The sequence below is a fragment of the Engystomops pustulosus genome, chromosome 3 (assembly GCF_040894005.1).
Source record: "Engystomops pustulosus chromosome 3, aEngPut4.maternal, whole genome shotgun sequence".
Classification (NCBI taxonomy): Eukaryota; Metazoa; Chordata; class Amphibia; order Anura; family Leptodactylidae; genus Engystomops; species Engystomops pustulosus.
The window spans coordinates 38,147,973-38,174,296 of NC_092413.1; the positions used below are offsets into that span (position 1 = coordinate 38,147,973).

Genomic DNA, 26,324 nt, shown 5'->3' on the forward strand with positions numbered 1-26,324 from the left:
TATACTTTAGTATAAGCTTTGTCAGGGGCTGGTAGGCTGCATAATGGGGGGTCAGGGGCTGGCAGGCTGTCTACTGGGGGGGTCAGAGGTTGGCTGGCTGTTTACTGGGGGGGGTCAGAGGTTGGCTGGCTGTTTACTGGGGGGGGGGTCAGAGGTTGGCTGGCTGTTTACTGGGGGGGGGTCAGAGGTTGGCTGGCTGTTTACTGGGGGGTCAGAGGTTGGCTGGCTGTTTACTGGGGGGGTCAGAGGTTGGCTGGCTGTTTACTGGGGGGGTCAGAGGTTGGCTGGCTGTTTACTGGGGGGGTCAGAGGTTGGCTGGCTGTTTACTGGGGGGGTCAGAGGTTGGCTGGCTGTTTACTGGGGGGGTTAGAGGTTGGCTGGCTGTTTACTGGGGGGGTTAGAGGTTGGCTGGCTGTTTACTGGGGGGGTCAGAGGTTGCCTGGCTGTTTACTGGGGGGGTTAGAGGTTGGCTGGCTGTTTACTGGGGGGGGGTCAGAGGTTGGCTGGCTGTTTACTGGGGGGGTTAGAGGTTGGCTGGCTGTTTACTGGGGGGGGGTCAGAGGTTGGCTGGCTGTTTACTGGGGGGGGGGGGGTCAGAGGTTGGCTGGCTGTTTACTGGGGGGGGTCAGAGGTTGGCTGGCTGTTTACTGGGGGGGTCGGGGGCTGGCTGGCTGTTTACTGGGGGGGTCGGGGGCTGGCTGGCTGTTTACTGGGGGGGTCGGGGGCTGGCTGGCTGTTTACTGGGGGGGTCGGGGGCTGGCTGGCTGTATACTGGGGGGGTCGGGGGCTGGCTGGCTGTATACTGGGGGGTCGGGGGCTGGCTGGCTGTATACTGGTTAGGCTGTGTCCAATGCATTTCCCAGCCTCGGCTAATACTTGATTCAATAGGCTTTCCCAGTATTTTGGGTTAAAATTAGGTACCACAGCTTATACTCAGGTCGGCTTATACTCTAGTACAGTGGTGGCGAACCTATGGCACTGGTGCCAGAGATGGCACTCGGAGGCATCTCTGTGGGCACCCAGGCTGTCTCCCAGGCACAGAGTTTGCCACACATGGCATCTTCCTGCAGTCTCAGGTAGTCCAAGTAGTGCCCTGCTATTGTAAAGTGACCCATCCTGTGCTGCTTGGTCCTGTCCGAAGAATGAAAAGGTGTCGGATTGGAGCTCAAAGATTCTGGTAGCAATAAGTTTGTTACTGCCTAAATTGCTGTGTTGGCACTTTGGGAAAAGCTAGTGATTTTTGAGTCTCACTTTGGGCACTTGATCTCTAAAAGGTTCACCATCACTGCTCTAGTATATACGGTATGTGGAAGAAATCATAGATGCTTGCGCAGACAACTTTATACCTTTTTAACAAAGCTTATGGGGCTTTCGCTCCCTTGGCCATACAACAGAGTGTTTCTGAACTGCTGCAGCTCACCACCCCGACAAAACCTCATGTGACTGGACCATCAGCACCGGCCTGAGTGTGTCTTTGCATATCTGTGTATATATATAGGTTACTAATAACAGTCTTCTAGTGCGCTGTTACCATAAAGTCACTTTTATCTGTGATCTGTATTTAAGAAGAGCAGGGAACACTTATAATGTGTTCCCTGTTGAATGTTGCCCCAAGTAAAATAAATAAATAAATAAATGTATAGAAAATACATTTTACAAAAATAAAAGAAACTCGAGTATATCCGACACGGCAATGAGCCAATTCCTGCTTTTGGCCACAGTCTGGTTTGGGGGCCACATTACATATATTTAAAAAATATCTTTTGTCCAGTGTGGTGAAACTGGGAAAGAGTTGGAACACCAGACCTGCAATATGATTTTTTTTTTTTATGGTTTTGTTTTCTGTTATGAGACGCAAAGCATTCTAAAAAATGTAAGGCTTGTAAAAACCAAAGGTTAATTGACTTCCAGCAGCCATTCACTGACAGAAATGTGAAGTGTTGCTAAAGCGACAGGGCTTTTCCCTTGTGTGTTGTCTCAGTACTAATCTAATTCCTTGGGAGCAAATGCATGTTGGATCAGAAAACCTCTGTAAAAATGATGCTTTTGATTTTAAAAAAAAAAAAGTTCCTTTTCTACCTACCTATATTTTTTAGTGTGGACAACTTAATGTTTGTAACATTTTCCCTAATAGGAAATTGTCCAGCAACTGATAGAGAACAGTACAACTTTTCGTGACAAGACAGAATTTGCACAAGAAAAGTATATTAAGAAAAAGAAGAAAAAGTAAGTTATTTATGGTTTTGGATGTGACGGAACCCATATCATTACACTACTTGTCTGTAGTATTTGGTTTGCTTTGTGCTGATTTTGCAGCTATTCGCTATGTTCTCCTGCCTCCTACTTGTAAGAGCTGACTGGGAGATGCCTATCACAAGCAGGAGGCAGGGGACATGTACTGAAGATTAATCGTATAAGAATATGCTGAGTTTCCAGTCTCTGTTCTCTGACTTCATTTTTGGAATGATATAAAGATGGAGTATATATCTGTATACAGACAGTTCCTGACTTAAAGACACCTGACTTAGAGACAACCCCTAGTTACAGATGGACCTCTTCCCGCTGTGACCTCTAGTGAAGCTCTCTGGATGCTTTACTTTATTTTGCAATAATCATCTGTAAGGTGTCTGCAATGATCTGTAATGAAGATTTATTGATTATCCTTTTTTTCAAGGATAGCACAAAATGTTGAAAATTCAGTTGTCACAGGGACAAAACAACTCTACTCTGGTGCTAAAGGAAATCTACCATGTGATTTCATGTGTTATGAACTAAACATACCTTGAGAATGCTGTAGCTAACAGATGCAGAAACATGTTATGTTTAATCCCTGAGCCGAGTGGTTTTGCTGAAAAAACTATTATAACATTCCAGACCTTGGGAAAGCTGGATTGCATTCAGCCTGCCATTCATTTAATACAGTGATGGGCAACCTTTTGAGCTTGGTGTGTCAAAATTCGCCAAAAAACCGAGCATAACTCGGGTGGTGTGTCACCTTGACAAAAAAACATAATTTTGTGATATTTATAGTTTAAATAACAAATATGTATACTATTTAACTTCTAGGGTACTTTAATCCTAGGTTGTCTGATTGATCCTACCATGTACTGCCATACTACAGTCTGGCAGTATGTGGGGATTTTCCCAATCATCTATTACTATGTGCAAATCACACATTGTAATAGATCGGTTACAATCAGACAGGTGTGGGAATGCTTAGTAACCTGCAACCTTTCAGTCATGAAAGTTCACAGGTTATAGCGAGGGCGCAGGCGCCGCTGTCTGTATCTCCCTCATGCCCTGTCTGGTGATTTGCAAAGCATTGCGATTATTTCAGAGCTTGTACATCACAAAACTGACACACAAGCCCTGATGACTGTCTTCTATCATACAGTCACTGACATTACTCACTGTATGATATCTTGTATGTATGATGAGAGTGGTTGTCCTCCCTTGCCTCTGGTGTGGAGATGGTCAGTCAGCTTCTGGGACATCACACAAGGCAGCAGCAATGTGACCTCTGACTGTGCTGTCATCTTCCCCCCACCACAACTATCAGGAGCTGCAGAGGAGCCTCCTGGGTGTATGGCCGGGTCACCTCTCCTGCTGTGCCCCATGCTGATACCTGTGCTGACTGGAGACACTAGGCACAGCTCACACATGGGGAGGGGCCGGCCCGGGGGAGGAGGAGGAGGGAGTGCTGGAAGCTTAGTGCAATCTCTCAGCCTCCCGGCTACTGCACCTGGTCATGTAGGATGAAACTTAACTCTCAGGCAGCCGTGTGTCAGTGAAAATGGCTACGCGTGTCATAGGTTAGCCATCACTGATTTAATAACACATTACACGGAGCTTCCTGAACTGTACAGACAGGACTAATCAACCTGAGCTGGATCACTCCTACACAGCAGTTGGGGGGTGGAGCACGATTGATTACTTCTGCCTGTCGGGCACAACACTATTCTCTCATCACTCTCTCTAGCAGTGCATACTCAATGTAAGAAAAGAAGCACCATGCCAGGCAGAGGAGCGACAGAGCCTCATTATCATAATTCTATAATTGTTTTTTCAGCAAAACCACTCAGCTCAGGTATTAAACAAGATATATTTCAGCATCAGTGTAGCTACAGCATTCTCAAGGTATGTTTTGGCTCATTATGCATCAAATCAAATGGTAGGTTTTCTATAAAATTATAAAAATCTATCTGTTCCGACTGACATACATATTCAACTTAAGTACAAACCTAAAGAACCTCTCTTGTACGCAACCCAGGGACTGCCTGTATAGCCTAATAAACTCAGATTGGACCCTATAGAAATGTATATTTTCTTTTTTGTTGTTGTTCTTTCTAACATGTGGTAAATACTGTAACCACTAAACCTTTTAATCAGTATTATTGGTTTGTTTTAGCCCTAACACCCCCACCCCTCCCACTTTGGCTCTGCATCCTGCTGGCTTTTTATTATATTAGGTGATGATGTTTTGAGCCTGCACCTCTGTGCTTTACTATTGATCGCGGCTCCACGATCCAGATGAAAAAGCTGAGATACGTGTAATGTATATTCGTCTGGATGCTGCCAGCAGCTCCTCTTTGACCCTGGAGATTATTTCGCTGACAGACCTCTTCCCCCAGCGTTCTGCAGCGGCTCCACTATCATCTCTGCTTCAGTAGAGGTGGGAACAGGGCCATGAACTGTGACTTGCTTGCCGAGACCAGAATTGCCTGCTCCACAGGGTGGCTAGGGGGCTGGAGTATTATGGATTACCGTGTACAATACCTGAAGACCGTGTCATATTGTAGAGGGACCGAATGACAAGGAAAATACATATATAATAACTAAAATTCACACAACGGGAGGCCATTTTTTCTAATTTCTATGCAAACGGGTCATTTCTAGTCCCCTGGTTGCCCTCCTCTAGTGGGTTTTATTACTTAGAACTAGAAATGTTCTGTCCGCGACACTTTGTATCCAGCATTTTGTCTTGTTCAGAGCTGGCGAGGTGAGACTGACCTCGGAGATGAGTAGGTGGATCTCCGTGTCTTGCCAGATTACTCATCACTGGGCTCTGACCTTTCCTTTCACTTATCTGCAACCAATTAGTTTCTGTCCTTTGTGTGTTTTGTGGGTGGCAAATTGTTTCATGTCTTATACAAAAGCTGAGGAAAGTCGGTCAGAAAATAACGGGTGGATAAAGATGCATAAGAAGAACTTCGAGTCAATTATAGATCTTCTATATTGGTAATATACAGGCAGTCCCCTACTCAGAGGTCGCATTAACGCCTCACCAAGCGTCATAGACGCATGCTGAGGCGCCATTACCCCCCAAAATAATTGCCATGCGTCAAAGTACGCATGGCAATTATTTCCTGTAGCGCGCAGGCTGAGCGGTTCAGCGCGCTGCAAATGAGGGCAATGTCTATAGAGCGATCACAGCGCGCGCTGGACCGCTCAGCCTGACACGTGACTCAGTGTCAGGGGCGGGCAGGAGAGACCCGGAGCGACAGTGCAGTCCTCGGGGGAGACATGCGGGCTGCTGCTCCAGCTCCCCCTGCAGGCCAGTGTGTCAGTGTTATGTGATTCTATCGGGACCGGAGAGCAGGGCCAAGTGAGTGCAAACCCCGACCACACTGTACTCACTGCACTCTGTGTACTGTGTGTAGCGGGCATGCTCTGTGTAGTATGTGTGTGCCCTATGTGTAGTGGGTATGCTGTGTGTAGTATGTGTGTGCCCTATGTGTAGTATGTGTGTGCCCTATGTGTAGTATGTGTGTGCCCTATGTGTAGTGGGTATGCTGTGTGTAGTATGTGTGTGCCCTATGTGTAGTGGGTATGCTGTGTGTAGTGAGTGTGCCAGGTGCTGCGCTGTATGTGTGTTGCATGTAGTGAGTGTGCCCTATGTGTAGTGGATATGCTGTGTGTAGTGAGTGTGCCAGGTGCTGCGCTGTATGTGTGTTGCATGTAGTGAGTGTGCCCTATGTGTAGTGGATATGCTGTGTGTAGTGAGTGTGCCAGGTGCTGCGCTGTATGTGTGTTGCATGTAGTGAGTGTGCCCTATGTGTAGTGGATATGCTGTGTGTAGTGAGTGTGCCAGGTGCTGCGCTGTATGTGTGTTGCATGTAGTGAGTGTGCCCTATGTGTAGTGGATATGCTGTGTGTAGTGAGTGTGCCAGGTGCTGCGCTGTATGTGTGTTGCATGTAGTGAGTGTGCCCTATGTGTAGTGGATATGCTATGTGCTGCGCTGTATGTGTGTGTGCCAGGTACTATGTATAGTTAGTGAGTGTGCCAGGTGCTGCGCTGTGTGTGTGTTGCGTGTAGTGAGTGTGCCCTATGTGTAGTGGGTTTGCTGTGTGCGTGCGTGTGCTGCGCTGTTTGCGTGTGTGTGCCAGGTACTATGGGTAGTGAGTGCGCTGTGTGTGTGCTGCGTGTAGTGAGTGTGCCCTATGTGTAGTGGGTATGCTGTGTGCGTGCGTGTAGTGAGTGTGCCCTATGTGTAGTGGGTATGCTGTGTGCTGCGCTGTATGTGTGTGTGCCAGGTACTATGTATAGTTAGTGAGTGTGCCAGGTGCTGCGCTGTGTGCGTGCGTGTAGTGAGTGTGCCCTATGTGTAGTGGATATGCTATGTGCTGCGCTGTATGTGTGTGTGCCAGGTACTATGTATAGTTAGTGAGTGTGCCAGGTGCTGCGCTGTGTGCGTGCGTGTAGTGAGTGTGCCCTATGTGTAGTGGGTTTGCTGTGTGCGTGCGTGTGCTGCGCTGTTTGCGTGTGTGTGCCAGGTACTATGGGTAGTGAGTGCGCTGTGTGTGTGCTGCGTGTAGTGAGTGTGCCCTATGTGTAGTGGGTATGCTGTGTGCGTGCGTGTAGTGAGTGTGCCCTATGTGTAGTGGGTATGCTGTGTGCGTGCGTGTGCTGCACTGTGTGTGGTACTATGTATAGTTAGTGAGTGTGCCGGGTGCTGCGCTGTGTGGGTGTGCTATGTGTAGTGAGTGTGCCCTATGTGTAGTGTGTGTTCCTCTCTGCAGGTCTCTGTATATATATCACTGATAACAGTGTAAAAAATTAGTAATTAAAAAAAAAAGAAAAAAAACATTAAGTAAAAAATAATAGTGTTAAAAGAAAAAGCGTAACGCCCTCAAACCCCCAAAAATAAATGTAGAAGCGTCAGCCCCGGCCTGTTCTGTTGGGGGGGGGGGCTCCAGCCGGCCCCAGCCCACTCTATAAGTGGGGGGGGGGTGTCTTCGGGGGCCGGTGTCAACCCTTGTCCACTCTGTAGGTTAAGACAATGGAAAAGTTGTGCACCACTTGTGGCAAAAAAAAAAAACTTGGGCTTTAATGATTTTCTTGTATTAATAAATGTTTATTAGATCGTTAATAGACATTAATAGATATATATACGACTAGGAGTTATATATTTGTATTACTGAATATTTCATACTCCTCCTCAGCTAAAAATACTCCTCAAAAATGGTGAGAGGAGTATTATTACCCTTCCAGAAAAATGTTAGTGCGACCTCTGCCCCTACTTAAGAACACCCAACTTACAGACGACCCCTAGTTACAAACGGACCTCTGGATGTTGGTATTTTACTGTAACAGCTGTAACAATTATGAAAGGTGTCTACAAATAATCTTTATTGGTAATCCTGGTTCTTATGACAATCCAACATTTTAAAAACTCAGTTGTCACAGAGACCAAAAAAATTTGGTTGGGGTTGCAATGATAAAATATACAAATTCAACTTTAGAACAAACCTACAGAACCGATCTTCTATGTAACCCGGGGACTGCCTGTATATACTGTGCTATAGTGTATTGTATGAGCATTCACACCTCATAGAGTTAAATAAAAAGTTAGTAAATAAAAAGTTACAATTTTTTTTTTTTTAAAGTTGAAATACCCACCTTTCCCTGGTATAAATAGTATATAAACTAGGGTTGCACCCATACCAGAATTTTGATTGCAATACGATACCCATAGAAGTATTGCGATACTCGTTACCGATACTTTCAAGAAAAGAAAAAAAAAGTATTATATGAATGTTTAGGGTGTGGTCACATAGGGCGTTTACATTGCATTGCATTTCTAAACACAAAAGTCTGGGGGCAGGGCCCAGCCTGATAGCATTCCCATTGAAACGCATGCGATCAGTAACGGTCACCAGTGATTGGCCAGGAGAAGCTTTAGTGCTTTATGACAGTGTAGTGTATATATATTGTAAAGGATGTTACTATAATGGGAATGTTACTATAAAGAGTATAATTTAGGGCTCATGTAGACGGGTGTCTTTTGATGTCCGTGTGGATTTTTTTTACGGATGTGCAGACAGTGAGAAAAAAATTGCAGCATGCGTTATTTTGTCTAGCATGTGGACAAATCTATAGAAGTCAATGGAACAGCAAAAAAATGGACAGCACATGCATGATATCCTTATGCAGAGTATTTTCTCTCAAATGTTACAAATATAAGAAACATGGTAGGTATCGGTGCCTCCTAAAATGACAAATCTATCAAATTATAAAAAAATTATTATGCCTTTCTGTGAACTCCATAACAGAAAAATAAAATCTGAAAAAATGATAGACATTCTGCTATTTCACCCAAAACAGATTGAATAAAAGTGACAAAATTACACCTTATCCAGCTCTGTATACCCAAGTATAAAAAATTAGCAGTTGTTTTGTTTTTTCCGCCGAATGGTTTTTATTTAATTTTTTTAATGGTATTAAAACATAATAAACACTAGATAAATTCTTTATCTCTCATTTTACTGACCCAAAGAACAAAAGGACGGTTCCTTTGGGCCACACCGTGAAAGACTTAAAAACAGTGAGAAAATGGCCCAAAAATGTTTTTTCAACAATTGCAGAAATTTGGATTTTTATTACCGTATATACTTGAGTATAAGGTGACCCGAGTATAAGCCAAAGCCCCGAATTTTACCACAAATAACTGGGAAAACTTATTGACTCAAGTATAAGCCTAGGGTGGGAAATGCATTTGCCGCAGCCTCCCCCAGTATTGTAATGCCCGTGCTGCAGCCTCCCCCAGTAATGTAATGCCCTGCAGCTCCTCATTGTATAAAAAAAAAAAAAACTTACATACTCTCCTTCTGATGATCCACACGACTCCTTTTGTGATCCGACCACTATTGATGCTATAGTGTCCGCCATGGGCAGAGCACCTGTGTCTGCTCTGTTCCCTGTGAATGGGAGAAAGAAGAGGAGTCACACAAATCATCTGGGAGCATGGGAAGGTGAGTAAATAATAATTTTTTTTAAGCCGAGTTAAGGTTTTTCAGCACACTTTTTTGTGCTGAAAAACCCGGCTTATACAAGGGTATATACGGTAAGTTTCCTGATGGCGCGTGGAAGCACAACCTGTCCCACAAAACACCAGCCCTCATACAGCTCTGTAAATGGGGGAAAAATAATAAATTCTAGCATTTGGGAGGAGAGGAGTAAAAAAAAATAAACTGAATAATGTTACACAATGGGAAAGAAATTGCATTGGTAAGATGGATTGATATAATGAAATATCTTGTTTATCTAGTTTATCCCCGTAGTAAGGCTGGAGAGACCCTTGTAGTTAAGTTGGTGACGCCCTGACGTGTGGTCACAGTGGTGGTAGCTGTGTACCTTTTATTTCTAAATTCTTGTACGTTTGCAGTAATTTTTACAGCAAATTGACCTGTAAAATCTTTTCTTGTGCAGGTATGAAGCTAATATTACAATTTTAAAACCTTCCACCCGTATTCTTGCCATAATGTACTATGCGAGGGAACCCGGAAAAATCTGGTAAGACTACGTTGTCCAAATTTCATTTAGTTTTTATGTTTTTAAGGTGTAATTTAAAGTAAGATTATTTTTTTTTCATTTCAATTTTATGTTTATCTTGGGTTTTTTTTTTGCGATTTTAGTCAACTCCGATACGATACATTGGCCCAGATGCTGACATTGGGAAATATCCGCGCTGGCAGTAAGGTGATAGTTATGGAAACCTGTACTGGCTTAGTTCTGGGCTCCGTAATGGAGCGCATGGGAGGTAAGATTACACTCTTTTATGTAAATGGTACTTTTTTTTTATTTTAATTAGTGGGTAATCTATTTGTATGATATAACGCAGGAACCAGACTTGTTTCTTTTATGCCCATTATCATCTCTTCAAGAATGATTGAGGGTTCTAAGATCTTTGGCACCTCTGTCAATGTTGGTGTCCTTGGCACGCTCCTTCAACCACTGGTATGGGATTGGTTATGACTGAGGAGGCACACAGACAGCCATGTCTAAACACCCCCCTACATATGCCAGAAGCCAGCAGGAAACGGGACGTCACAGGAATCCCCTAGTCCTACTGTGGGTCTTCTGACCTGCTGGTCCCAACAGCTTTACACAAATGTTACCAGGGTAAGTACTACATAGGTGACCCTATTAGGGTGTTGTACTTACCCTAGTTAAGTATTGTAATAGTGGCCAACCCCTTTAAGGCTGTATACTACTGGGGGGTTGCTGGCTATATACTGGGAGGCTGGGAGACCAATGCATTTCCCACCCTCGGCTTATACTGGAGTCAATAGGTTTTCCCAATGTTTGGTGGTAAAATTAGGGGCCTCGGCTTATACTCGAGTATATACGGTGTTAGATTATTACCACAGTCAAGGTGCCTGGATCTATGAGTAAGTGCCCCCTGGTTTATCATGATCGATTTTTATGGTAGATTTTTTTTTTTTTAATGACATTGTATATTAAAAGTGTGGATGTCCATGACCAGAAGGTATTTCAGTATTTGTTATATAAGATTCTCCTTACATGTACATGCGTGACTGTTATAAAGCAATAAGCCTTTCAGCTGTCTACAACCTAATTGGTTACAGGAAATATTGAATTCATGCAACATTGATAAGGGTGTGCCGTCAATGAAAGGGATTCCCTCTGACGTATTTGCAGAACAGATGTACTTGTGTATTCCTGCACAGCCAGGAGCCAAATGTAATCGTTCAGCGGAGGTGTGGGACACAATGGGGAACGGATGATATTTAATTAGGCTCTCGCCATTAGTGGCGAACCCTCCAGCTGTGCTCTGTGACTCAATGATAGAAGTGGGATTTTCCAGGGTAACTTGCAAACCTCTATAATAATCCAGCACATGCCAACATATACTTTTGCACAAAGACGTCTACAATATGTAAATGTGTGCATTTTTCAAGGTCACGTTTTGTCTACCATTACTGTGTCCTCTTAACCAGACTTCATGTGACCTTAGCATGGTAGGTGTTGGTATTGTTGATCAGCTGTATAAAATTGAATTAATATCTCCTGCAATACCACACACCACCATCAATCAGGTGTGGAGCTGTTTTATGGAAGAAAGAACCGCTTTCAGACATCCCCTTTAATAATGCTACTTCACAGATATGATGGAGGAGGTCACATGGTATATACGGCCGTTATACGTCCCGCATAGATGGCAATGGGCGCACGGCACCCTACAGGCACCGTACCGCTCCGTAACCCGGAAAAAGATAGGACATGTCCTATCTTTGTCCGTAGTACGGCGCCGTGCACCATATCTTCCTGTGGAGAGGGGCGGTGGTGAGCTGCGCTCACCTCCTCCTCCTCTCCCCCTGCACTGCCGTTGCCCGGTACGGTACGGCGGGCAACGGCAGTGTGAATGTAGCCTTAGTCATGATCTACGAAAAATGACTAAGGCTGTATGGGCTTAACACATTGATCCATATTGTTGCAATGTGTACATGTAGCATTATTAACCCCTTAGCGCTCTGCGCCGTAGCTGTACTGCGCTGAGTCCCGCGATTAGCGCTCAGCGCAGTACAGCTACTGCGCATAGCCGATGCCGGTTCAGCGCTGTATAGCAGTAATTTACCGCTGTATAGCAGTAATTTACCGCTGACATCCCTGGCTAACACCCGCGGTCGGAGTGGGCTCCGATCGCGGGTGTTTAACCCGTTAAATGCCGCGGTCAACGGCATTTAACATGCCTTCTGGGGGTCTTTACCCCACGATCGCCCCCCCGCACCGTTTTCGGGGGGGGCGATCGCTGTTTTGGCTCCTCTGGGGTCCGATCGGGACCCCAGAGAAGCCTGGAAGTTTTACCTTTAAGATGGCATCTGTGACGTCATCTTAAAGGCAAAGTGTCAGCCTATGCATCTGCATAGGCTGGCACTGATAATACCCTGCAATACATGAGTATTGCAGAGTATTATCAAGAACAAGCAATCAGATGATTGCTTGTTCATATCCCATGGTGGATCAAGTAAAGAATGTACAAAATAATGTTTTTCAATAAAAAATTACTTTATAAATCACTAAAAATGCCCATAAGCCCCAAAACATATAACGCTCAAAAAAGTCTAAATCATAACACAAACCCCACATATATAGTATCACCGCGTCCGTAACAATCCATAGAATAAAACTAAATAACTATTGAACCCATATGATGAACGCCGTAAAAAAAAAAACTTCAAAAACCCGCCAAAAATTATGATTTTTACCTATTATAAAAATGCAATAAAAAGTGATCAACAAAACATATGTACTCCAGAATGATATTGTTGCAAAGAACAACATGTCCCGCAAAAACCAAGCCATCAACCAGCTCTGTAGCCAAAAACGTAACAATGTTATGCCACTTGGAAGACAGCGATGCAAAAATGATAGATTTTTCCCCACATTAGGGTTTTATTTGGCAAATTTAGTAAAACATAAGAAAAAATATTCATGTCTGGTATCCCCGTAATCGTATCGACCCATAGAATAAAGATAACGGGATTATTAGGCTATACGGTGAGCACGAAAAAAAAAAAAAAAAAAATCCAGTACAGAATTGATGCTTTTCTACTCATGACCTCAAAAAAAGTTCCAAAATTTTCAACAATAGGTGATACCAACCCAAAATGGTAACACTGGAAAAATCATCTCGTCCCGCAAAAAAAATGACGTCACATGGCCCAAATAACGGAAAAGCGAAAATTTTATAGCCTTCAAAAGGGGGCAACCAGAAAACTAAAATCCTGGCAGCTGCAGGGTGCTTCTTCCCTTCTGCGCCTCGCTGTGCCCCCATAACACAAGTAACGTCCACATGTGGGGGGTCGCTGCACTCAGGAGAAATTGTAGAACAAATTTTATGGTGAGTTTTCTCTTTTTATCTTTTGGAAATGTGTAAATTTTAGGGCTAAATGAACGTATAACCGACAAAATTTGACCATTCTAAATTTCACCTCCATTTTGATTCAATTACTATGAAGATCTCAAGGGGTTAACAATCTTTGTAAATGCTGTTTCTGATAGTTTGAGGGGTGCAGATTTGAAAATGGGTTGGTTATATAGGGGGTTTTGTTGCTAAATATGTAAAATTTGATTTCAAACAGTATTTATGCCCAAAATAGTCAATTCCAAAAAATACGGAAAATCGCTATTCGATTTGTAGGCCGCGTGATGTCAAAATAAATTATCCAAACATTTCAAAAATTATGAAAATGTAAAGTAGACAAATGGGAAATGTTATTCTGCAAGTTATTTAGGTGGTAAATCTATCTGCCTGAAAACGCTGTGATTTTGAATTTCGAAAATGGCAAATTTTTCTAAAAATTCATCATTTTCTTCTTTTTTTTGTAAATAAACGCAAAACTTATCAGCCAAAATTTACCACTAAAATGAAGTACAACATGTGGGCAAAAAACAATCTCAGAATCGCTTTGATAAGTAACAGCGTTCAAAAGTTATTACCACAGGAAGAGACACTGGTCAAATTTCAAAAAAAAGTTGCGAGCCTTAACCTGCAAACAGGCTGCGTCCTTAAGGGGTTAATGGGGATGTCTGAAAATGGAAATACATGGCTTCTTTCTTCCATAAAACAGCTCCACGCCTGATTGATGGTGGTGTGTGGTATTGCAGCTGATTTCAATTCATTTTTGTACAGCTGAGGTGCAATACCAACACAAGCCATGCTAAGGTATGGTCATTTTTTTTCATAAGGAATAAGAATTGCCACTTTTTTTTCCAGAGCCAATTATATCTCAAGATACATGAGATTTTCAGCTGAATATAACCATTCTGTCTACTCCTACTACTTTGTATGTATTGGTGACATTTTCCTCCTATACTTTTATCATGGAGACCAGCAGAGAAGTTTATGTCCTCCATTATACAGCAAGGTTATCTCACTGTTGAATTGGATGCGTAAGCAGACAGATGTTAGTGGAAAACCTATTAACCCTAAACCCTTTAAACCCCCCCAAAAAATCTTCAAGTTGAATAGATTAAAGTGTTCTTTTTGTATGTGTATATTTACACTTAAAAAAAAAACCAAAAAACAACAACTCCGGCTTTGATCGGATTGTGGACGTCCTAGAATTCTTGTTGTAGTTTTAGAAAAGTCAAAAGCTTCAAGAGCTCGGATAGAGTCCAACAGCCAGTTGTGAGGCACAGTGCTTACTCCTGCACCTAGTATCTGTGCCTGCTCATAACGTATTTCTCGGACTATAAGATGCACAAAAAATCCTTAGATTTTCTCAGAAATCAAAGCTGCGTTTTATAGTCCAGTGCTCCTTGTATATGAACCGTACTTACAGACAACAGCTGCCTTGAACAGTGCACAGGTCTGCCACCTGCTGGTCATTCATCCTTATAATAAGGTGCGCCTTATAATCCGGTGCGTCTTAATATATTAACCTAGATGTTTTAGCAGGCATTTATTGATGGTGCGCCTTATAATCCGGTGCACCTTATAGTCTGAAAAATACGGTATATGCCAAATATTTTGTCCCATCATGCCATAGGCACACGTCACACACAAGCCGAGATGTTAAAAACACAATTTTCCAATGTGCTTCCTGTATCAATTTTTCACAGGCTTCAAGATCTCTGCTTGCCGTCATTGTTTGCTTCCTGTGATTAAAAAAACGGTCCACGGTAATGTAATCACTGAGCGTTATCCACATTAAGGGCGAATTCACTCGAACGTTTGCCGGCCGTACCATAGCACTGTGGGTACGCGTCTCCACACGGTAGATGAGGAGGGTGTGAAAGCTGCTTGCCCCCACTGCTCTATGGCCCTGCACCCATTGCTGGTCTATGGGGGACATATATAGGGTGGCCTTATATATGTCTACCAATGGTCGTGTGAATTCGCCCTAAGGCTTCCTGTTGAATGACCGCAAGCAAAAAATCTAGGAAACCGTGAGGAATTGATACAGAAAGTATATTGTAAAGTATATTCTTTATACAAACAACATGAATTGTTTGCTGAAAATGGACAACTCCTTTAAATATTCACTGATATTGGAGAGGCCGGTAGTGTCAACACATCCAAGTCCTTTCCATGAATTGTGCACTACAGGCCCACGTCAGAGTGAACTTTTGTTGGAGGTATAAAAAAAATATTATGTGATCAGAGCTTACAGTTTTTGAACGAATATAAAAAAACAAAAAAAAACTATACATAGTTCTTTTGACATAACCTACATGTATAGAGACAGCTGAATAGTCTTTGTTATATATTGGAAGGATTTTAGACAAAGACAAATCAGTTGCCTGGTAACAATAGATTAAATAGTGAAGTGATAAAACAAAGGTTCCCCTGAAACACACTCAACTTTGCAGGATATGTCATTGAATATCCGAGCCCCCCCTGTCCCCCAAATGTGTTGCAATGTTATCAGACCCCTATAGCAATGCAAATATGTCTGTACAATAAGCACATTGGATCAGTGGGTGCCATTTATGGTAGGCAGGAGGCCATTCTTTTGGAATTCAATTACACTTTTTTGTAACCGGGTCAAAGCGGGTGGATTTTTCTTAGTTTAATTATTTAACTTTTTTTTTGTTATTATCCTCTGATTAATTTTATTTTCTTTCAGGATATGGATCTGTTATACAGATGTACTCTGGTAGTGGACCTAACAGAGCTGCCACCGATTGCTTTGGTTTTCCAAGGTCCTTCTACGAACAACTTTACGAATTTCCTCTGGACAAACTAGAGGCTCTGGTTGCTGGGACTTATACTTCTAAGGTTATCCCTGGCGAGGTGAACACCGAAAAAACTGCTGAAGAAAGCAGCAGGTCAGACAATGAAAAGCAAGACGCCGCTCCAGAGGTTGTGGGGGACTGTTTAGCCGAAGAATCTGAAGAGAGTATGGACACCAGTCCACCAGAGAAGAAGGAGGCGGTGAAAGGTTGTGGAGAGGTCTCGAAAAACCATAAAGGAGGTCAGAACCTCGACAAGGTACAGCTTTTTCATACTGTTGGAATCTCTGTATTGGGTGGATGAAGTGTCTCGGCATCTACGTGCTTGTAAACACTCAAGCAAATACTATTATTGTATTCTAGATGTCCTCCTACCCATCTCTCATTTTTTTTTTGGTCTTTGTTTTGCCGCCATCTATAGATCTCCCTTTTAAGTCTGCCTTAATCAGGTTTGTGCTACTCGCACTCTACACACAAACCAGAAACTACTATTACAGTGACTTCTAAAAGCTCAATGGGTTATAAATAAGGAGCTCACAGCACAGCCTCCCTGACTGTATACTGATGATATGGAAAATGAAGGTTTAGAAGGATGGTTCTGTGAGAGAAACTTCTCCATAGGTTTTAGGCAGAGCTGTGGAGTCTGTGACAATATGGTGGAGTTGGAGTTTTGATAAAATGGTCCGACTCCGCAAATATATAATAAATGATATGATATACATTTTGAGATTTCCTTTTAATGTCTGTTCTATTACTGATCTAAGGATTTAGGCTAGGGGTGAGCAACATTTATTTGTCCAAGGACCATACTGTCTTACTGCTCAACTTCAAGAGGATGCATCAGTAACCAGCAACCACAGTACAGCACAAAATGCCACCCCACAAATGATAAATACCACAATACAGCAATAAATACCACCCCAGAAACCAAATACTGCATTCAGAGCAGTCAATAATAGTGGAGACCCCAGAGCAGATGATAATAGTACTGGAGGCCACATAGCATGCTTAAAGGAATCAACCAGTGCTATATAGTGGTTATGAGCCATGGTCACTTACACACTGCTGGGGGCGATATAGCTGAAGGATCTATAAGGATGAAACCCAGGAATGATCCGTTTGGGGTGAAAAATATTTTTTAAATCCCTGGCCCCAGAGTTCGGCCGTTCCCTATATGCATATTATGCACGCCTCACGCAGCTCCAGCTTCCTCTGCTTCATGCGAATGGGAGAAAGGAGGAGGGAAGAAGCGCACCTACAACTCGTAGCTTGACGAGCTTCATGTGGCCTGTCGGCTTATGCACCTCTAATCCCCCCCCTTTAGTTGGGATGAATGTGGCTGCACTTTATGTACATGCTCAGTGGTGAAGCTCCTCTACTGTAGATCAGAGGATAAAGCACTGGGAAGGAATACTTGTATTTATCTCAGCACTGCTCCAGTGACCAGGAAACCGTCAAGGAGTTGGTGAAATTTTGGTGGAGCTGTTGTCAAAGTTTGGGAAACTGAGGAGTCAGAGTTTGAGTCGGAGGTTTGGCGTACCGACTCCAGTCCTGGCTTTAGGTTTAGCAGATGGCTCCATGCTCTGTGTAGTGGCTGGGCTTAAATCTAATCAGACAAGAATAATATAACATTTTACAATCGCAGTCGGCTTATACCTAATTTTTTTATGCTAGTAGTTACTTGCATTTTTTGACTTTACTCAACAAAGCCTGATCTTCTGAGGATCAAATTAGTCTAAAAGTGACTTTTTCTTTTGTACTTCCCTCTGATATGCTTTTTGTCCTTGTTCATCTGTAACTCAAGCAGGAAAAAAGGCATTTTGTACAAAGAAACCTTGCGAGTGCTTTGAATGTTGATTGAAAGATTAAAGGGGACGTACAATTTGCTTAATGAGAGGGACAGATTGTTGCGGTTTCATCAGATGACGGGCGGTTTTGCTGCACTTTAACCGGAGACAATAAGGTCTTGTAGTTTAGAAGATGTTGGACTCTACGTTGTTTGTGATTGATTGTTGTCGTAACTGTATCAGTGCTGTCTAGATTCCATTATATGTATGCTGTTCTTTATGATGGGCTACTGGCACACGAATGTCTTCTGTTCTCAGGCCACACACAGCAGATCCATGCTCAGTTTTTTGTTCTTAAGTGCTATGTCCGCAAAAACAGTCCACGCATCATTTCATGTCGTGGATCCGCAAAAAACGGGTGGCAAATGATGTCACCAACTTGTGCCAACCATTTGCGAAACACTTGATGGATAACTCAAGCGTGCATGTGATCCTGCAACTGCGATATACACATTAATCATTTTGTATGTTGTTCGTGTTTTTCATGTTCTATGGGGTAACCTGAGATGCACGCGAACGCAGGCAGGAGTATGACATTCCCTTAGTATTTTATAGCCTCCTCACAATCCCGTAAAAAAATGAATTCTTGTGGATGGATCCATTGAAATAAATGTGTCATTGTGCAATTTCCCCCCACCCTCCAAAATATGGATAGCGCCCGGACAAAAAGAGCGTTAGTGTAGATGAGGGGAGTAGTCAGTGGTAGGTGGTAGATAGCTGCTCTGCATTGTGGGTCGGGCTAGTGAGCACATATAATTTTGTGCCTAAAAGATTTTCTGGGATTATTTAAAGATGAGCTGCCACCAGATTTTGCCTCCCTGACTAACAATGCCTGCTGATAAAGGGTTACAAGTCCTCCCCATATCACCTAAAATTAGCTGCTAGTGGGGCACTGTACCTTAATTACAGATGTTTTTCTAATATGCAAATTAGCTTTTCTGATGCATCTCTGGCACCCTGAGAGAGAAGAGTCAGAGATACCAGTGAACCACGCCCCATTATTGTGACTGACAGCTCTGTGTCTCTTCTAATCACTGCTATGCCTCCTTGTACTTAGGGACTGTCTGCTAATATTCAACTACAAACGAATAAATCTCTATGTGCAGATGGGAAATATTGTGTCAATTATTTTACACGGTGCCTTGTGTTACATTTATGACCCGTAACCAGTGACCTTATCGCAGGTTCTTCAACCTTGTAAAAATAGCAAACTGTACACCATGTATGTGATTACATGAAGTCACAGCAGCCTCCTTGGAGGATGGAGAGGAGTAGAAGTCCATGGAGGCTGCTGTGACTTCTTGTGGTCAGATACATGCATGGAGTACAGTTTGCTATTATTAAGAGGCTAAAGGACCTGAGATGATGTCACCCTGGTCACATGACATGAACTGTGACTAGTAAGGAGGCATAAGCCATGTTAGGAGGCATATTACCCTCTGATGCCGGATAATATAAGATAAAAGGTGATATGTTGGCAAAACAATTTTTAGCTAGAAGAATGGGGTCAGTCGGTTACTAGGGCTATATAGGAACCTGTCACTGGCTGTATATGTGCACATGTGGTGACAGGTTCCCCTTAATGTGTGACCACAGCTCTATTGTAGCAATTACATGATTCAAGGGCCTCAGCAGTAACATCCTATAACATGGTTACCTCTGAGGCCGGTAATTGGAGGCAGCCACCTAACGCCTGAACCACTTGAACAGCATAAAATGCAATGGGTTAAACTGGTTCTTTTTTTTTTCTTTTTTTTTTTTTTTTTGCTTAATTGTTTGTTGGTGTCAATTATTTAAGACTTTGTTAATGTCACTTTCACCTGGATAACTTGTTGCTTCCACAGTAGGAGGCTGTGGGTGATGAGATATATTTGTGTCCGGAGAAATCTTGCTGGATTTTTTCCATCTTAAAAAAAAAAAAAAAAAACCCTAGGGAATTTTTCCAACAGAATGTGTTCGACATTGGAAATGAAACCTAAACTTGAGGATCGGGACACATAATTGGCTTGTTTTGTTGCTGGATGCTGACTACTTTTTGTTTCTTTCTCTCCAGGCGATAGAAAAGAAGCGTAAACAAGAAGAGAGAAGAAAGAGAGAGGCAGAAGCTGCAAAGTTGTTACAAGAGAGAAACGCTGATGGGCAAGTGTCTTTTTTTTTTTTGCAATTTTCTCAACTCTCTTTTTCAATCATCCTAGTAGAAGCTGGCGGACGCGCTGCAGGAGGAGGAAGGCTCAGCTCATATTTACTACATGACAGCCATTACATGGTGTCCTCAGATTGACACCAAATGACGTTGCCTATTAACATCTGTGTCCACCTTTTTTCTACATTCTATATATAATCTACATTGCCTATTATCCTTGTATTAGTGTAGGCACAGAGAAGCCTGTCAATCATTCTGTGTGTGCGGAGGAAGCAGGACTCCTGATGTCTCCTAGGAGTCAGATCAGGATTTTCTCTGATTTTAAATTGGTTGTACCAAGTATCAGTGCTATCAGTGACGGCCGTTGTGGGGACGTATATCCGCCCACCAGTTTGCAGCCTGATATACGTCCCAATAGACGCTTATGGAGCGTGGTACAGTGAACAGATTGGGGCACATTTACTTACCCGGTCCTGACGCAATCTGGACGGTTCGTCGAAGATGAAGTCCGTCACCAACATTGTGCGTCCGAGATCCTGCATCTGTTGCTTCCCTGCTGAGGTCCACCGGAGTTCACCTTCTTCTTCTTTCCGGTGTATGTGAGTGCAAATGACAAAATTTGCAATGTTAAATCCCGCGCGTTGTCCGAATACGTCTAATCGTCCGGCGGCCCACCCCCCAATTTGTGTCTCGTGAAAGCCGGCGCCGATACACCAAAATCCGATCGCGAGCATCAAAAACCCCAGTTAAATGCAGCGCAACACGGAAAATGCGGTCTGCAGACCCATAGTAAATGAGCCCCATTGTTCCATGGCCGCAAAGATGATAGAGCAGGCACCAACTTCGGCCCAGTGCGCTGACGTAAGCATACATTCAGTGTGCATGTGGCCTTAACACAGGATGGAGGGATAATCTAATCAAACGGCACCCCATTCTCACTAACTAAATGAAGCAACGACCTGCCGCTCCACATATATAGTAGCATCTGAAATTGCAATGCACAGAACACGTCTTTAGCTATGACGCGCTCATTCATAGTCTATGAAAGTGCCAGAGGTCATTGTGAATGGAGCGTCAGGATCCATTCTTGACCTGTCACGCTGTTAATTAAAGAGAAGGGGACCCCCATACTCATGAGAGGTGGGGGGCGTTCTTACGATCGATGGATGACCCAACAGTCAACGCATCACTGATCTATCCTGTGGATAGAGGATAACAATAATTCTAAAGACAACCAGGCACTTTTCCGTTTTTTGCTTTTCCATTTTTCACTCCGCACATTCAAAAATCCGTAATTTTTTTTCTTTTTCCAAGTAAAGCGCTCTGTGAGGACTTGTTTTCTGCCTAAAGGCTTGTTGTCTGCGTAACAAATTGCACTTCATAGTGATAGTATTTAATATTCCATGCTTTGTACTTGGGAAGCGGGAAAAAAAATCCAAATGCAGTGAAATTGGTGGTAAAATAGATTTGTAACATTTTCTGGTGGGCTTGTCTCTTACGGCTTTCACTGTGCGTCCCAAATGACATATCTCCTTTATTCGGTACTATCCAGGGGATACTGACTTTACATAGGTTTTATTGTGTTTTAGTTCATTTAGAAAAATTTTAATATTCAAAATGTTCATTATTCATTATGTACAAAAAAAATTCTTCATTTTGCCATCTTCCACCACTAATAACTTTTTTGTATAAGTTTGATGTTTTATATTCATTTATTCCATTTTTTTTAACTGTAATTTGATTTTGCTCTTCCTCTGAGAGGAGTGTCTTATTGAGATGAATTTTTATTTGGTGTTTTCCAGTAATTTTATAACCCAGAATTTGACTATTTACTAATCGGTCGGCTGTGATTTTCTTCATTTCTAGGCTAATTCTGGCCTCCCGGTTCCACCCTTCACCACTTCTTCTTAAATTATTAGAATTTGTTGCGCCATCACGACCCTTCGTTGTCTACTGCCTGTATAGGGAGGTATGTGTTGCTACTTGGACAATATCTAGTTCTGTTGTTTTAATTCTTCTATTTTTCACTGTTCCGCCCATAAAAAGGAATTTCATTTCCGGAACAGTGGCACCGCCTGCAGAATGGCCCAATGATGTTACATCCGTGACAAAGAGTGTTCCAGGGGCTGTACCCCCACTGATCTGATATTGTTGGTCTATCCTATAAAAAGAGTTAAAACTATTGATGACATACCCATAGAATGGGTCCTAGATATGATATTGGTTGGGGTCCAAAACCTAGCATCCCCTCATATCAGCTGATCTTGGCTTCTGATAAACAGAGAATGGAACAGGGAGCAGACAGCTCCTTTCTATGTGTAGTGGACAGTACAGGTTACTGCAGATCCGCCCATGTTAATTTAAATGGAATCCAACTGCAGTGACTCGATTCAGACACTGTACACAGAATGGAGCTGTCTGCTTCCTGTTCCATTCTCGATCGTCTCCTATAAACAGCTCACCTGTGTGGATGCTTTATGTTGGACCCCCACCAATCTATTTTTAGGAAAACCCCATTTTGAGAGTCGTAAACCCTTTTAGAGATTTTGTTAGCAATTGAAGCTGAAAGAATTAAAAAAAAAATCCTCATCATGTAATAATTCTCTTTAATAATTCTCCTTAAAATTTCCAGCCCCTTCTTGAATGTTACACGAAATTAAGAGAAAAGGGAGGCGTCTTGAACCTCAATCTCTCGGAGACCTGGCTCAGGAATTATCAGGTAATGTATGTTTTCCAGGAGCCCAGTGTACGTTCTATTGATCCCCCTTCCTGTAGGTGAGGTCATTGGCTACCGAGAATCCTATTCAATGTGTAATTGCATAAAATCGAAGCATCCTATATTCCTACCGCAGGGCAAGAAGAAAATTGAAGGGTTTGACTAAGCAACTTAAATAGAAATCACTGCAATTTGCTAAATTGTGTTTGTTAATGTGCAGCAATGCCTTCACTGAGGTGGCGGGTCCTTAAGTGCCCAAAATTGGCTCGTGCACCTGCAGCCTATTTCATAGAGTATTGATCCAGCAGCCTTAGTTGTTAGTAATATTGCTGCTGCTTACATAATGCCTGGCCCAGCATTGTTAACATCTCTGCCTGTTTCATACAGATTTTTATATGTTACCCTTTGTTGACCGATTCTACCCATTTTAAATATTTTAGGTTTTGCCAAACAGAAGCCATCCGAAATTGGTGATGAGCAGCGGAGCAGGTTACCTGCTTTATGGTATCACTGTAGCTAAAGACAGCCCAAAAGACACCACCCGGCATGAGAAAAGCGAAGAACCTGCAGCAAAAAAGCAAAAAGTTTCAGAAGACAAAAGTTAATTGTTTCTTTAAAGGGAATGTGTCAGCAGTTTTGATCATACATTGCTGTAGGTGGTGTTCGGTATTAGCACTGGAGATATGTGTAGGCATACTTATGTTAGTAAGTGAAAAGTACATTGATATTCAAGGATTGTAGTTGAATTTGGTGCACTGGTGTGTGAGATCTCCTCAGTGAACACAGCACAGCGGCCCACCCCTGCTGTAGTGCTCAAACAGAAGCCTGCTACAGCACAGAGGTAATGCGATGCAGCAAAACATTGAAGCAATCTCTTACACCAGATTGTAGGTGGATTCGTAGATTCACTGGGGTGTGAGATCTCTTCAATGGACACGGCACAACTCCTTTTGAGTAGTACAGCAGTACATAGAGGAAGTCTAACACATCAGTGCTCCAAATCCTGGAATATAAATGTATATTTCACAGTCCTGCTGCTACTAACAAAACACAAAGTTGTGACTACACAGATCTCTAGGGCCAATACCTAACACTGTCTGTAGCTTTGTATGATCAAAACTGCACCGGTTTCCTTTGATATCATGAGACCAACCTCTCGAAGAACAGCATGGATCCGAAGATCCCACCCCACTTACCTACATACATTTTGTTCGCTTATCTTCTTGTTTTATAAGTAACCACAGAGTCAAAAATACATTGTGTTTAATACCCAAGTTTAGATTAATTCTTGCATACACAAAGCAAAATTTTAGAAATATTTATTTTTTTGAAAGGACAAAAATGTTGATTTGGAACCTGGAATTTATCCATATGGAATCCCGTGTTGGAAAGGTGATAACGCCCCTTTGGTTGAGCTTCAATGAACCCGCTGCTGTGGCAGCATTGTGGATCACATTTTTACAAATCACAACGACGTATATACCACAAAATAACCTGCGGCAAGTATTGCTCCAGGCTATACCCTCATGTTTCAACGTTTTCAATGCAGAGCATGAAAGCAGAATGAGATCCCTCCTCTTGTGCCCCAATTTCGAGTCATCTGTGCCGCAGGAGGAACACGTTGTCAAATTGACTTTGAGCAGCCTGATCTTCATGTACGTCTTATTTCTTTCATTGAGTTTAATAGAAAAGGATTATTCAGTGCAGCTATGAAGATACACTGCTATTACATTTTCTATCCCAATTATTAAAGAGTATAACACAATAGGAGTTTGAGTGCAATTCCTCTATGTCCTCTGAGATAACCCATCCCAAAAATTGCCATTTTCACTGTAGTAGTAGCCTCATTATTGCATGTTGCCCTTTTAGATGTGTGGACAATAATTCAATATATGACTCTATCCAATTCTTCAGGGAGTTTGCCACACAGCATTAGCTCTGTGCTTTGGTTGCACAAAGTGTCCTATCTGCAGACAGCATATAATAGAGCAGTGGGTAGATTGGACAATGTCCTTGTTATTATAGAGTAGGAGGAATTTAGCAGATTGCACGTGGTGTCTTATCTGCAGGCAGCATGTTATAGAGCAGACGGAGCCAAGTAGATTAGACAGTGTCCTCTTTGTGGATATCATGTTATAAGACAGGAAGAACTATACAGATTGCACATAGTGTCCTATCTGCAGGCAGCATCTTGTAGAGCAGAAGAAGCTAAACAGATTGCATATAGTTTCTTATCTGCAGACAGAGCTAAGTAAATTAGACTGTGTCCTCTTTGTGAATATCATGTTATAAGACAGGAAAAAGTGAACAGGACACTGTCTGCAACCTATTTGCAATCATGTGAAATCTATCTGCAGGCAGCATGTTGTAGAGCAGGAGGAGCTAAACAGAATGCATATAGTGTCTTATCTGCAGGTATAGCATGTTATAGAGCAGAAGAAGCTCAGCAGATGATACATAGTGTTCTATCTACAGGCAGCATTTTATAGAGCAGGAGGAGATGAACAGATAGGAGACTCTGTACAATCTGCATGCAGCATGTTATAGAGCAGGAGGAGATGAACAGATAGGAGACTCTGTACAATCTGCATGCAGCATGTTATAGAGCAGGGGGGGATGAGCAGACTGTACAAAGTATACTATCTGCATCCAGCATGTTATAGAGCAGGAGGAGCTGAACAAATTATACAATAATTAAAATTCTGCTGAAAGGGTCCAGTGGGTGGTGTAAAATAATAATTGGCAGATGTAACCCTACAAGCACTTGCACACAGGCAGCTACCACTGGCTGACTAGGACCTGCCACGGGGCTTCTAAATCTGAGTTTTAGATTTATTTTTTTTAAACTCTATTGTCAGTATTAGTAGTAGTCACAGTATTTAGTTCCCTTGAAATACACACAGACCAACAATGTACAAGTTTACAGATGGCGGTAATGTATTGGAAAAAGTTTTTCTTCACACGCTGTGTTTTATTGCGGTGGATATTTAGTGCTATTATAACTTGCATTCTGTTGTAAGCAATTTATTTATAGACCAAATAAATCAATTCTAGACATAAGTAACATTGGCGATCACCGGCTTCCTTCATCCATCCTCGCTGGCAATGGAGCCGCACATTATGTACAATAAATACAAATTGCAATTCCATCAAAGTCCACGGCTGTAGATGTGAGCACCGCCGATCCTTTTATATGTCCTCATCAGCATATTGCATTTGGAAATAAGTGACTTTCATCATTTCGGAAGTTCAGCAAGAGCAATAGAGTGAAGTGAAGTCATTATTGTTATTTTCGTGGAGGTGCTACGGCAGCGGCTAATGCACTGGGGAGGGTTCATTTTTCATTTATTACAAATACGGTGTCCAAAATTTTTTTTGCAACGAATGAACTTTTCTCCTGCTTTGAAATGTGATAGTAGAATGAAACAGATTGGTTTGAATAGTAAAGGGTTAATGATTAAAGGAAATCTACCATTAACCTCCTAAGGACCAGGCCCTTTCTCGTTTTTGCATCTTTATTTTTCACTCCCCACCTTCAAAAATCTATAACTTTTTTATTTTTCCATGTAAAGAGCTCTGTGATGCCTTATTTTCTGCGTAACCAATTGCACTTCATAGTGGTAGTATTCAATATTC

The 26,324-nt window shown here is 42.4% G+C and overlaps 1 protein-coding gene across 1 annotated transcript in view; it reads left to right on the forward strand.

Moving 5' to 3' along the window:
- TRMT6 (tRNA methyltransferase 6 non-catalytic subunit) overlaps nt 1-23,962 on the forward strand; it is a 41,675-nt gene extending 17,713 nt beyond the window's left edge. The window contains exons 4-11 of the mRNA XM_072140504.1: nt 2,135-2,226; nt 9,710-9,793; nt 9,916-10,040; nt 15,877-16,241; nt 19,883-19,968; nt 21,839-21,941; nt 22,605-22,691; nt 23,129-23,962. Of these exons, the coding sequence (XP_071996605.1) occupies nt 2,135-2,226; nt 9,710-9,793; nt 9,916-10,040; nt 15,877-16,241; nt 19,883-19,968; nt 21,839-21,941; nt 22,605-22,691; nt 23,129-23,293 (1,107 nt within the window). The 3' untranslated portion in view covers nt 23,294-23,962. The remainder of the gene's footprint in view (nt 1-2,134; nt 2,227-9,709; nt 9,794-9,915; nt 10,041-15,876; nt 16,242-19,882; nt 19,969-21,838; nt 21,942-22,604; nt 22,692-23,128) is intronic.
- The last annotated feature ends 2,362 nt before the right edge of the window (nt 23,963-26,324 follow it).